Raw genomic sequence first — 12209 nt, forward strand, 5'->3', positions numbered from 1 at the left:
GCACGATCTCGGCTCACCGCAACCTTCGCCTCCCGGGGTTCAAGCGATTCTCCTGCCTCAGCCTCCCGAGTAGCTGGAATTAACAGGCATGCGCCACCACGCCCGGCTAATTTTGTATTTTCAGTAGAGACAGGGTTTCTCCATGTTGGTCAGGCTGGTCTCTAACTCAATCCGGGGCTCTTTTTAACCATACTATTTAAGCCCTGTTGCTGGAAGCCTGTGGTTATAACCTATGCTTAAAAAGAAATAGTGATGAGGATAAAACAGGGTACTGAACTTGTCAATAGAAAACACATAAATAAGAAAGAGGAGGCAGAGAGGAGGACAGGAAAAGGTTGTCTTTTGAAAAAGGACAAAATGATACAAAAATTAGCCAGGCATGGTGGTGCATACCTGTAAGCCCAGCTACTTGGGAGGCTGAGGCAGGAGAATCAGTTGAACCTGGGAGGCCGAGGTTGCAGTGAGCTGAGATTGTGCCATTGCACTCCAGCCTGAGTCACAAAAGCAAAACTCTGTCCCCCACCCCCCAAAAAAAAAGAAAAGAAAGAAAAGAAAAAGGACAAAATGTGTTGCCCTTCAGATTACAAACCAGTTTAATCCAAGCTGTTCTTCCTCTGAGACCGCATCAGGCTTTCACAGACACTGAGAAAGTTTCCATCGCCCCCCCTGCCCCCACCCCCCCCCCCCGGTTTCTAATTTGGGCACACAGGTGATGTCATGGTAAAATGAATATGTGAAAAGTGCTTTGGGCATCATATGGTCCATGAATAATTAAGGTGAGGATGATGGGATTCTTGTCTGTAGAAAGGAACGCCTTTTTTTCTGCTTCTCTTTCTACAGTCAGTTATTGAGATTAAACTCTAAGTGCAGTGTCTTAGTGCAATGAAAATTAGTTTACATCCTGGAGAGTGAGAATTTATAAGAGTATGTGTTATGGAGAAATAAGCAATTAGTGATTGAACATAATATACACCCTGCCAGTTATTGAGCAACCAAACTATAAGTCTTTGCTGGTTCCCAATTTGTTCAGAACTCTTTATTTATCCCACCTGATCAGTGCCTCCGACTTAGAATTGGGGGGTATTAATTTTGATCTGAAATTCAACCTGGGATGAACAATCTCGCATCCTTTTGGTCACTCCCTGATTACCATCTCCTCCCATTATATCACACAAACGCAAGAGCCTAGAGCCCGGAATTGAGGAGAGTGATTACTGATAGATTGTACGAGGGCATCGGGAAAGCTGGAGGGTCTGGAAGACCAGCGTGTCCCATGTGCCTACCAAAATAAAATGCAGCAGCTAGCACTGGGTTGATGAAAAAGGAAATAGGTTCATATTAATTCTTTTTTTAAATGTCTAGCATTGTCAAAGATACTATTTTACAGAATCATAAATGCTCCAGAGCTCAAAATCAAGGGACCGTCTTAGCATTACAGGTAAGGTACAAGTAAAGACGTATGAACTTTGCTTTTACTTGCAGCAGAGCACAAAATACAAGTGTTCGTTACCCTGCAACTAAATCCAGTGAGTTGTACATTCGAAGAGCAGGCAAATGATTCAAGATGCTTCTATGTCTGCAATGTCTGGAGGGATAGAACTAGGCCAAGAATGAGGTGAGAGTCAAACAAACACCTGCTGTAATTGTCTGGATAAATTAGGAGAAAATATGGTAAAAATTACTTGACTAGTTTAGATAAGCATAATTCAGCATTGACATTTTCATTTAATCATTCCTATAGTATTTCATTTGATATGGACAGGGTCTAAAGAGACGTTAAAAGTCAACTAAAAATTAGAGAAATGTTAGTCATTTCAGAAAAGATTGATTTTGTATGCGTACTGTATTGAAGAAGTGATTTGTTCAAAAGAATTCTGGATAGACGCATGAAAGATAGTTAAGAAAATAGATATTTGGGTTGATTAAATTCTATTTTGGGGGCCCTATAGGCACAACTGGGTGTACCTGAGTCACGCTGTAGAATCTGATTCCAGAAGCAACTGAGAACTGACTCACTGAGTTCTAGAGAATTTTCCCTGTGTCCTTTCTTGTCATCATTTCCTGTGTTCCTGACACTGTGAAATGGGGTTGGCTGCCGTCTCAATGTGTTCGCTTTTAGCTGGGTTAGCGGAAAAATCAACAGGAATAACTCCAGGTTCTAAAGTAGTGATTGTGAAGATAATACCCGAGGCACACCAAGAAGCACTATGGAAAATGTTATTGTATAATAGTAAGTGCAGAATGCAGGATTTAAGCTTGCATCTTCCTGCGTTCTTTTTTTTTTATTAGAGATGGAGCCTGGCTGTGTTGCCTAGGCAGGTCTCAAACTCCTGGCCTCAAGAGCTCCTCCCGCCTTGGCCTCCCAAAAGTGCTGAGATTACAGGCGTGAGCCACTGCACCCAGCCTCCCCTGTGTTCTTGATAAAATAAGAATGTGTATTTCCTATAGGCAAGAGGTAAATGAAAGTACAGGACGTGGAAACATTGTGTTTAGAAACTATCTACGATATCATGTCGTCTTTGTGATTAAGAAAATGAGCCAGGTGCAGTGGCTCACAGCTGTCATCCTAAAGCTTTGGGACGCTGAGGTAGGAGGATAGCTTGAGGAGTTCAAGACCAGCCTGGGCAACACAGTAAGACCCCCATCTCTACAAAAGAGTAAATTAATTAATTAATTACATTTAATAAAAGTTAGAAGATACATTGGAAAAATTAGGTTTATTGACTGTACCACATTCACAGATACAAATATATATCTCCTACAAATCAGTATTACCTGGAATTTCTCACTAATGTGATCAGGGAAGCAGGGAAATGAAAACTTGAGCATTCAATCAATAAATAGTTGATTGATGGCTGGGTGCGGTGGCTCGTGCCTGTAATCCCAGCACTTTGGGAGGCCGAGGCGGGTGGATCACCTGAGGTCAGGCGTTTGAAACCAGCCTGCTCAAAAATGGTGAAACCCCGTCTCTACTAAAAATACAAAAATTAGCCAGGCATGGTGGCAGGTGTCTGTAATCCCAGCTACTTGGGAGGCTGAGGCAGGAGAATCGCTTGAACCTGGGAGGCAGAGATTTCAGTGAGCCGAGATCGTGCCATTGCACTCCAGCCTGGGCAACGAGAGCGAAACTCCGTTTCAATAAATAAATAAAATAAAATAAAATAAAAAGTTGATTGTCTACTACATACAGACAATGCTAGGAGCCAGAAACATGAGGAATACATGAGCTCAGCGCCAATGGAACATGCTTTCACACCGGGTGCAGCTAACCACCACATCATACAAAACTCGTCGCTAACGTTTTAGATGTATAATCTGATTGGCATGGGCTCACAGAGGAGGGAGTAAGGGAAGAGTAAGAAGATTTCAAAGGAGAGGTGGTAATTGTGTCATTTATTAGAAGTATGAGTGTGGGGTAAGAGATACGTGTGTATGCATGTATGTGTGCGTATGCATGTGTGTGTGTGCGTGTGCACAGGAGTGTATGTGTGTGTGCGTGTGTCTGTGTGTGAACGCACTTCTTGTTTAGTACCATTTTGCTGCTGCTTTACCACCCCAATCTGTTCCTGGACACGGCGATGGACTCTGTATATGTTATCTCATTTTATTCTCACAATTGACCTCTGGTGGTAAAATTATTCTCATTTTTTACAGATTTAAAAAAAAGCCTCCTTTAAAAGCATCTGTAAATCTGGACATAAGAGCCTCTCTCCTAAAATTCAAGACTGAGATGCTCTTCTCTCCTTCCTCTAAGCATCAGGGTTCTCTGTCTGCATCCTATGCGGACCAGGGCAAAATAAACTTGAAATTCACTATGTTAGCCTGTATGCAATTTTGGGTGATGATGGGCTATTGGTCGTTTTGTTGTTTTAAAAAAAGAAGTTAGCCTTTATTCATCAGAGTGCCACAGTCACTTTGTGCAGTAAGTTAGGTGGTGAGGTAAGCTTGCTAATTAATGGGCATTTTAAAGGACTTTACCCAGCAGCAGACAAAATTAAGCCCTGGAAAGAATTTAGCCCAGTAGCCAGTCATATGCCATGTCGTATAGCATACCCAGCCAATGGGGAGAGCGAGGTGTGGCTGTGGAAAAAGACAGGGTTAAGCAATTTTTTTAAAGCACTACATATTTATTGATAGAATATCTCTCCAGGCAGTATTCACATGCTTTAAACTGAAGCTTGTAGCTTGGCAGTGCAGTTTAAGCAAATAAACTCAGGCTGTTGAACACAATGATTAACAGGAAGCAGGGGAGGGGACACAGTTACTAGACTCTGGCCGGGAGAAGAGGCTGAGGTTAAGGTCTTAGAGCCGATGACTTGCAGAATGGTCACCTCACCCACTGGCAATTTCATGGTGGGAACAGGTGGACCCCCTGGAATCAGAACCTCTCTGAGGACATTTGTTTTTGTGTAGACACAGGTTGCAGGTTAGCAGGAGAACAGGCAAGCCAAATGCAAAGGAGCCACTTCAGAAATGTGTCACAGAAAAGTGAAAATGCAACCTAGTGGTAAGTGAAGAGGGGAAGAAGAAAGAAAAAGGACCAGAACCGTGAACTGAAGGGACGGGGAACAGCCAGACGAGAGCTTCAGCCATCACGAGGATGATTTCGGAACCTGGAGAAAATGTAAGTTAAATATATCTACACTCTGATCCTATCTCAAGAGAGAGATATTTTACTCATTTCCTGGTTGTGAATGATGGGCTCTTGGAAGCACTGTCTTTTTAGCGTGTCTCTTATCTCTGCCCTGATTTTTGTATTTGTTTACAATACTGAGTTATGGGAGAATAAACGTTTTCTGAGGGCAGCTCTGTCCAATGCTTCACTGTTAGCAGAAGCCTGTCATCAGATTTTTGAGGGGAAAGTTTTTTACCCAACAGAAAATGCATTGAAAACAACCCTTGATGAAGCTACCTGCTATGAGTACATGGTTCGAAGCCACTATGTAACAGAAACACTCTCTGAAGAAGAGGCTGGGTTCCCTTTAGCTTACACGGTGACCATCCACAAAGACTTCGGCACTTTTGAGAGGCTCTTCAGGGCGATTTATATGCCCCAAAATGTCTACTGTGTGCACCTGGATCAGAAGGCGACGGATGCCTTTAAAGGTGCAGTGAAACAGTTACTCAGCTGCTTCCCAAATGCTTTTCTGGCTTCCAAGAAGGAGTCGGTCGTCTATGGGGGGATCTCCAGGCTCCAGGCTGACCTGAACTGCCTGGAAGACCTTGTGGCCTCTGAAGTTCCCTGGAAGTACGTCATCAACACCTGCGGGCAAGACTTTCCCCTGAAAACCAACAGGGAAATAGTTCAGTATCTGAAGGGATTTAAAGGGAAAAATATCACCCCCGGAGTGCTGCCTCCTGACCACGCTGTTGGACGGACTAAATATGTCCACCAAGAACTGTTAGACCACAAAAATTCCTACGTGATTAAAACAACAAAATTAAAAACTCCTCCTCCTCATGACATGGTGATTTACTTTGGCACGGCCTACGTGGCTCTCACAAGGGACTTTGCTAACTTTGTCCTCCAAGACCAGCTCGCACTTGACTTACTCTCCTGGTCCAAGGACACCTACAGCCCCGACGAACATTTCTGGGTGACACTCAACAGGATTCCCGGTATGTACGTCTCTTAACTTTTATTTTTACGAATAAACACTGCATGGTCAATACTAAATAAGTTGCTTTGAAAAGAGTGGAAAAAATGGGACAAACTTCTTTACGGTTTTAAATGTCAAATTAAAAAAAAAATCTTTCATCTGTAAAATGGTAAAATGGAGATGTGTTATATCACCCACTCTTGTGAACCGCTCTGTTCACAGGACAAAAGACCGAAGGAACACTGGCCATATAAATAAAAACGTGGCCAAGCACAGTGGCTCAAGCCTGTAATCACAGCACTTTGGGAGGCGGAGGCAGGTGGATCACTTGAGGTCAGGAGTTTGAGAGCAGCCTGACCAACATGGTGAAAACCTGTATCTACTAAAAATACTAAAAAAATTAGCCAGGCGTGGTGGTGCATGCCTGTAATCCCAGCTACTGGAGAGGCTGAGGCAGGAGAATCGCTTGAACCCAAGGGGCGGAGGTTGCAATGAGCCAAGATTGTGCCACCGCACTCCAGCCTGGGTGACAGATCGAGACTCCATCTCTAAATAAATAAATAAAATGTAAACCTTATTCTCCTTTAAGCGCAACGCATTTAAAATCAGGAATATGTATTATAAATAAAATTTGAATGACAATTTGAAGATTTCATAATATTTTTGTCTCTGTTGAAGCTTCCATCCTTTTGAAATGGGAGTGAGATACAACTTTCAAATTTTTTATTTGCAAGCTCTTTTCTGGTCTTGAATCAAAAATCTAAAGCATGGCCAGGCATGGTGGCTCACGCCTGTAATCCCAGCACTTTGGAAGGCTGAGGCAGGAGGATGTCTTGAAGCCAGGAGTTTGAGACCAGCCTGGGCAACATAGTGAAACACTGTCTCTATTTTTTTTCAAGAAGTTAAACAAACAAACAAACAAACCTTATTGCACCTTAGATTTCTAGGCTGAGCGCAGTGGCTCACACCTGTAATCCCAGCACTTTGGGAGGCTGAAGTGGGCGGATCACAAGGTCAGGAGTTCGAGACCAGCCTGGCCAACATGGTGAAACCCCGTCTCTACTAAAAATACCAAAAATTAGCCAGGCGTGGTGGGGCATGCCTGTAATCCCAGCTTCTCAGAAGGCTGAGGCAGTAGAATCGCTTGAACCTAGGAGGCGGAGGTTGCAGTGAGCCAAGATCACGTCATCGCACTCCAGCGGAGACTCTGTCTCAAAAAAAAAAAAAAAAAGATTTCTAGACTAGTACCTCCATTTTATAGATGAAGAAACTTCAGTGTGATTACATGATGTGCTCAAATCCCACAGCTGGTAAGCAAATGCACCCATTATAAACCAGGTCTCCTAAGCCTGATGTTCTTTTTAGGTTGACTTTCAATAAGGTCTCAATTGTTGCTAAATCAATTCCATCTCTCCTTTGGTCCAAGTTCCAAATGATTTTTGAATAATCTCAAGTTGTTTATAGTGAACCAATTTAGTCCTGCTAGTTCAATTCAAAATAAGAATTCATATTTGCCGTTCAAAGGAAAAAGTAACTGGAACCCGTATGAAGATCACAGTCCTGGTTTCTTTGGATTGCTGGTTCAACCCTGGATGCACATTACTATCATCTGGGGCTTCTAAAAATACCTAAGCCAGGCCTGTTTCCCTCCTTGGGGCAAGACCTAACTATTGATATTTGTACAGCTTCCAAGTGATTCTCATGTACAGCCAGGGGTGTAAACCATTGCAGGTGCTTGTTTTAGATATTGGCATACAAAGCTTCCTAGGCTTAGAATTCTCTTTAAGTCTGTGATTTTCTCAGAGCCAGAAGGGGAAGTATAGTGATCAAAAGAAATTAGGGCTCAGGAAGGTCTGGTGGGGAAAGCACAGAGCTGTTTAAATAGAATTGTAGTGTCCAGAGTAAGGGAAGTGAAAGCCTCACTTCTCTCCCATGTGCTTGGAGTAGGATGTAGACTCTTCAGGTCTGGCCACCCTACTGTAGGGGAGACATTGACACAGCAGTTCCAAAGAGAGCAGCCAGGGAGGTAAAAAGGCCAATCCCCCCCCCCCCTTTTTTTTTTTTTTTTAAGAGAAGACCAAGACAAAGAAAAAGGATAATTGATTTGGAAAAGACTTGAAGAGGGATCGGTGTCTTTACCTAATTAAAAGATTTGCTCAGGAAAGAGAAATTAGACCAACTCTGTCGTTTTGGAAGTAGAATCTAGGGCCAGCGGGTGGGAGATGAGAACACATGGAGCTGGGAATAGAACGGGCAGCTTCCTCAATGGTGAGCAAAGCCAAGGGAAGCAGGGCTGGGGAAGTGCTGCCGAGGAAACCTCAAGGATTGGAGCGGATGGCCTCCGAGTCCCTTCCCACTCTCAGAGTCTGTGATCCTAATCAGGGGACTCAACAGAAACTTAAGGGAAACCCCCTGACTTCTCGACTCGATGTATCTATTGGAGCTGGATTTTTACACCCCGTGTTAGCAGTAACAGATTGGCAAAGCAATAGAAAACAAATGCACCAATTTATGTTTTTCAGAAACCTAACACTCCCCTGAAGTCATTTCTGTGTTATGTGTGTGGAGGAACACTGCCGGAGGACCCTGACCAGCTCTGCCAACTCTTTTTTTTCTTTTTTTGGATCTCACTCTGTCATCCAGGCTGGAGTGCAGTGGCACAACCACGGCTCACGGCCTCAACCTCCCAAAGTACTGGGATTACAGGTGTGAGCCACACAGCACCCAGCCCGTGCTGGTCTTGACCTCCCAGGCTCAAGCCTTCCAAGAGGCTGGGACTACAGGCACGTGCCCCCATGCCTGGCTAATTTTAACTTTTGTAGAGACGACGTCCTGCTGTGTTGCCAGTGCTGGTCTCGAACTCCTGGGCCCAAGCGATCCCCCTGCCTCAGCCTCGTGAGCCACCACATCGGGCAAGCCCTGCCAACTCTTTCCCAACCTGAGGCAGGGCTGAATGTAGGAGGTTAGGGAATTAGAAACCTAAGGGTTGTCTTGTTTAATTATTATTCCTGCTATGTGGAGATCTGAGCCATTTTCCGTTGTAAGGGTCCTTCTGGTTGATGTGTATATGTTGTGGTTTTTGCTTTTTTTTTTTTTTTTTTGGCAGGCGTGCGAGGGACATTTTGAGATTGTTCCAATTCATTGTCATGATTGAGGGATTATGATTAGGATTCTGTAAAGTAACTAGTCCAGGCCAGGTGTGGTGGCTCACGCCTGTAATCCCAGCACTTTGGGAGGCTGAGCTGGGTGGATTGCCTGAAGTCAGGAGTTCAAGACCAGCCTGGCCAACATGGTGAAACCTATCTCTACTAAAAATACAAAAATTAGCCGGGTGTGGTGGCACGTGCCTGTAATCCCAGCTACTCGGAAGGCTGAAGCAGGAGAATCACTTCAGCCCGGGAGGCGGAGGTTGCAGTGAGTTAAGATCCTGCCACTGCACTCGCGTCTGGGTGACAGAGTGAGACTCCATCTCAGAAATAAAAATTAAAAAAAAAATTAGTCCAGAAAAACATCTCACAGCTGAAGTGGTCTCATGGGAAGGGAGAACAGCACTGCCCAATAGGAATGCTACAATGGGAGCCATAGATCTAAAATCAAATTTTAGATTTTCCAGGAGCCACATTAAAAGAAGTAAAAAGCAGATAATATGAATTTAAAGAATGTATTTTATGCCAGGTGTGGTGGCTCACGCCTGTAATCCCAGCACTTTGGGGAGCCGAGGCGGGCGGATCACTTGAGGTCAGGAGTTTGAGACCAGCCTGGCCAACATGGTGAAACCCCAACTCTACTAAAAATACAAAAAACTAGCCAGGCGTGGTAGCTTGTGCCTGTAACCCCAGCTACTCGGGAGGCTGAAGCAGGAGAATCGCTTCAGCGATTTAGGAGAACCAGGAGGCAGAGGTTGTGGTGAGTTGAGATCATGCCACTGTACTCCAGCCTGGGTGACAGAGCAAGACTCTGTCTCAAAAAAAAAAAAAAAAAAAAAAAAAGAATGTATTTTATTTAACTCAGTTTGAAATATCACTTTTACTTGTGGCCTGTGGCTGCGACCACAGGCAGGGCAGGTGGACCACGCATCCTCATTGCTGGTGCAGTGGTCAGGCTCTGCCGCCCTAGCAGCACCGAGACGTTGGCCGTCCTCATGTCGCAGAGTCTCCACCTCTGCTGGTTTTGCTTTGCCTGCTTCTACTTTATTTGAAATTCTTGCCTGTGCTTCAGCACTTCCCCTGGTTTATGGGCTCCTCCACCCTGTGGGTTCTACTTCCTATGTCTTCCCCTAGTATCTGCCAGATTCCATGCTGCTCTTTTTTTTTTTTTTTTTTTAAGATGGAGTCTCGCTCTGTCACCCAGGCTGGAGTGCAGTGGTGTCATCTTGGCTCACTGCAACCTCCTCCTCCTGGGTTCAAGCAATTCTCCTGTCTCAGCCTCCGAAGTACCAGGGATTACAGGTGCATGACACCACGCTTGGCTAATTTTTGCATTTTTAGTAGAGACGGGGTTTCACCATGTTGGCCAGGCTAGTCTTCTGACCTCAGGTGATCCACCTGCCTTGGCCTCCCAAAATGCTGGGATTACAGGCGTGAGCCACTGTGCCTGGCCCATGCTGCTCTCTTGACAGCAAGTGCTCTCTGTGTCCCATTCAGATGTCCCCAGAGAGTCCTGCCTTGGGTCATGCAGCCATTGTATTAAACAATGAGGATCCCCGTTCTCATTCCACACCACCTCTCAGGCTGCGGCTGACCTCTTTGCAGGCAGCTGCCCTTTATGTAGCCCCAAGTTGTCCAATCAGCTGTGACCAGGGTGGCAGGGTCATGTGGTTTAAAAAAGCAAAGCTTGGGTAACACAGATACCTTGTCTCTACAAAAAAAAATCAAAAAATAGTCAGGCGTGGTGGCATGCACTGTAGTCTCAGCTGCTGGAGAAGTTGAGGCAGGAGGATCGCTTGAGCCCAGGAGGTCAAGGGCACAGTGAGCTGCAATAGCACCACTGCCCTCAGACTGGGCAACAGAGTGAGACTCTGTCTCAAAAAATGGATAAATAAGCAAAACAAAACATGGGTCCAGGCACAGTGGCTCACGCCTGTAATCCCAGCTCTTTGGGAAGCTGAGGTGGGCGGATCACCTGAGGTCAGAAGTTTGAGGCTAGCCTGGCCAACATGATGAAACCCCGTCTCTACTAAAAATGCAAAAATTAACGGGGTGTGGTGGTGCATGCCTGTAATCCCAGCTACTCAGGAGACTGAGGCAGGAGAATCGCTTGAACCTGGGAGGCGGAGGTTGCAATGAGCCGAGATCGCGCCACTGCACTTCAGCCTGGGTGACAGAGCGAGACTCCATCTCAAAAACAAAAACAGACAAAAACATGGTCCATCCAGCAGGTCCTCTGGAGGCCTCTCAGAGGATAAGACTCTCTGCATGGCCTGCTCAGGTGAAGGTGCCCATGAGGAGAACAGTGTTACAGAAAGGGGGTTCACATATGGCTTTAAAGATGTCCAAGAAGCCTCACTAGCTGTTCTGAAATTAGGGCTTCCTGCCCTCCCTTTTTCCTCTCCCCACTTCCGTCTTTTACCCTTAATCTGGTCCACAACAAGATGGCATGCCTTTTAGTTTCTTGTCTGATTCAGCTGTGGATGATTTCCATTTATAAGCCCAAGATGCAAGTTCATCCACCTCCCACTTTCCTCCTGAGTTATTGATCCTCTGGGTTGGATGGCTCTGCCTGTGATAGGGACATTCAGTGAGTCTATTCCATTGGTCATGTGTGCCTTGAATTTTACACATTTCAAAACTGACCAGTGATTTCTGTTTCACTTGCTACAAAGGAGTATTTTGAATATAACTCCATGGGAGTTTGTTTCAAACTCACATTAAAATAGGAATGAATGCAAAAACAGCCTTTCCTGGGAGCAGGCTTTGTGGGTGGTGGGAGGAAGGAGTGCCAAGGTGTCCAAAGGGGAAGGAATAGAGAAAGGAAGATACCTGGTGGGTGATTGAGGGCCCGAAAGACAGACCCTCCCTGCTTCCAATTTGTTTTTCCCCTGGAGCCAGCCTGCGGACTAGCCCTATTGATATTCCATGGCAGGCATCTTCCCCTGAACCCTAAATGTGGGTGGCTCGTTGTATTTCTATTTGCTGTAGAGTCCGTACTGGCCTTACTCTTTGTCACTGTTTGAGGCTGGTATATCCCGTTAGTTCCTCTATATGTAAAAATGCAATGCTGAGGTTCCAGGTGCCGAGACCTTGAGAGATGCAACTTTGGGAGCAGAGAAGGGCAGATCCGAATCAAGGTGGTCTTGGGAACTCATCCTTGAGCCCCAGGGATGTGGCTGGGATCTTACTGCGTGCAGAGGGAATTGATATTCCCCAAACCAATGGAGCACACAGAGCTTCTGAGATGCTGGGCGAATGGACAGACTTGAAGGGGGGGAAGATTTGGGGATTTTTACTATTAGCTCCGCTTAAGCAATCTCTGTTTTTTTATATCTGCCAGAAATACCGGTTTTTGTCAACTTCTTTTTTTTTTTTTTTTTTTGAGACAGAGTCTTGCTCTGTCGCCCAGGCTGGAGTGCAGTGGCGCGATCTCAGCTCACTGCAAGTTCTCCTCCCGGGT

The 12209-nt window shown here is 45.2% G+C and overlaps 1 protein-coding gene across 1 annotated transcript in view; it reads left to right on the forward strand.

Annotated features, from left to right (window-relative positions):
* Nucleotides 1-4141: 4141 nt before the first annotated feature.
* Nucleotides 4142-12209, forward strand: part of GCNT2 (glucosaminyl (N-acetyl) transferase 2 (I blood group)) — a 105402-nt gene continuing 97334 nt past the window's right edge. The window contains exon 1 of the mRNA XM_008952884.4: nucleotides 4142-5619. Within this exon, the coding sequence (XP_008951132.3) occupies nucleotides 4695-5619 (925 nt within the window). The 5' untranslated portion in view covers nucleotides 4142-4694. The remainder of the gene's footprint in view (nucleotides 5620-12209) is intronic.

This window comes from Pan paniscus, chromosome 5, assembly GCF_029289425.2.
Source record: "Pan paniscus chromosome 5, NHGRI_mPanPan1-v2.0_pri, whole genome shotgun sequence".
Lineage (NCBI taxonomy): Eukaryota > Metazoa > Chordata > Mammalia > Primates > Hominidae > Pan > Pan paniscus.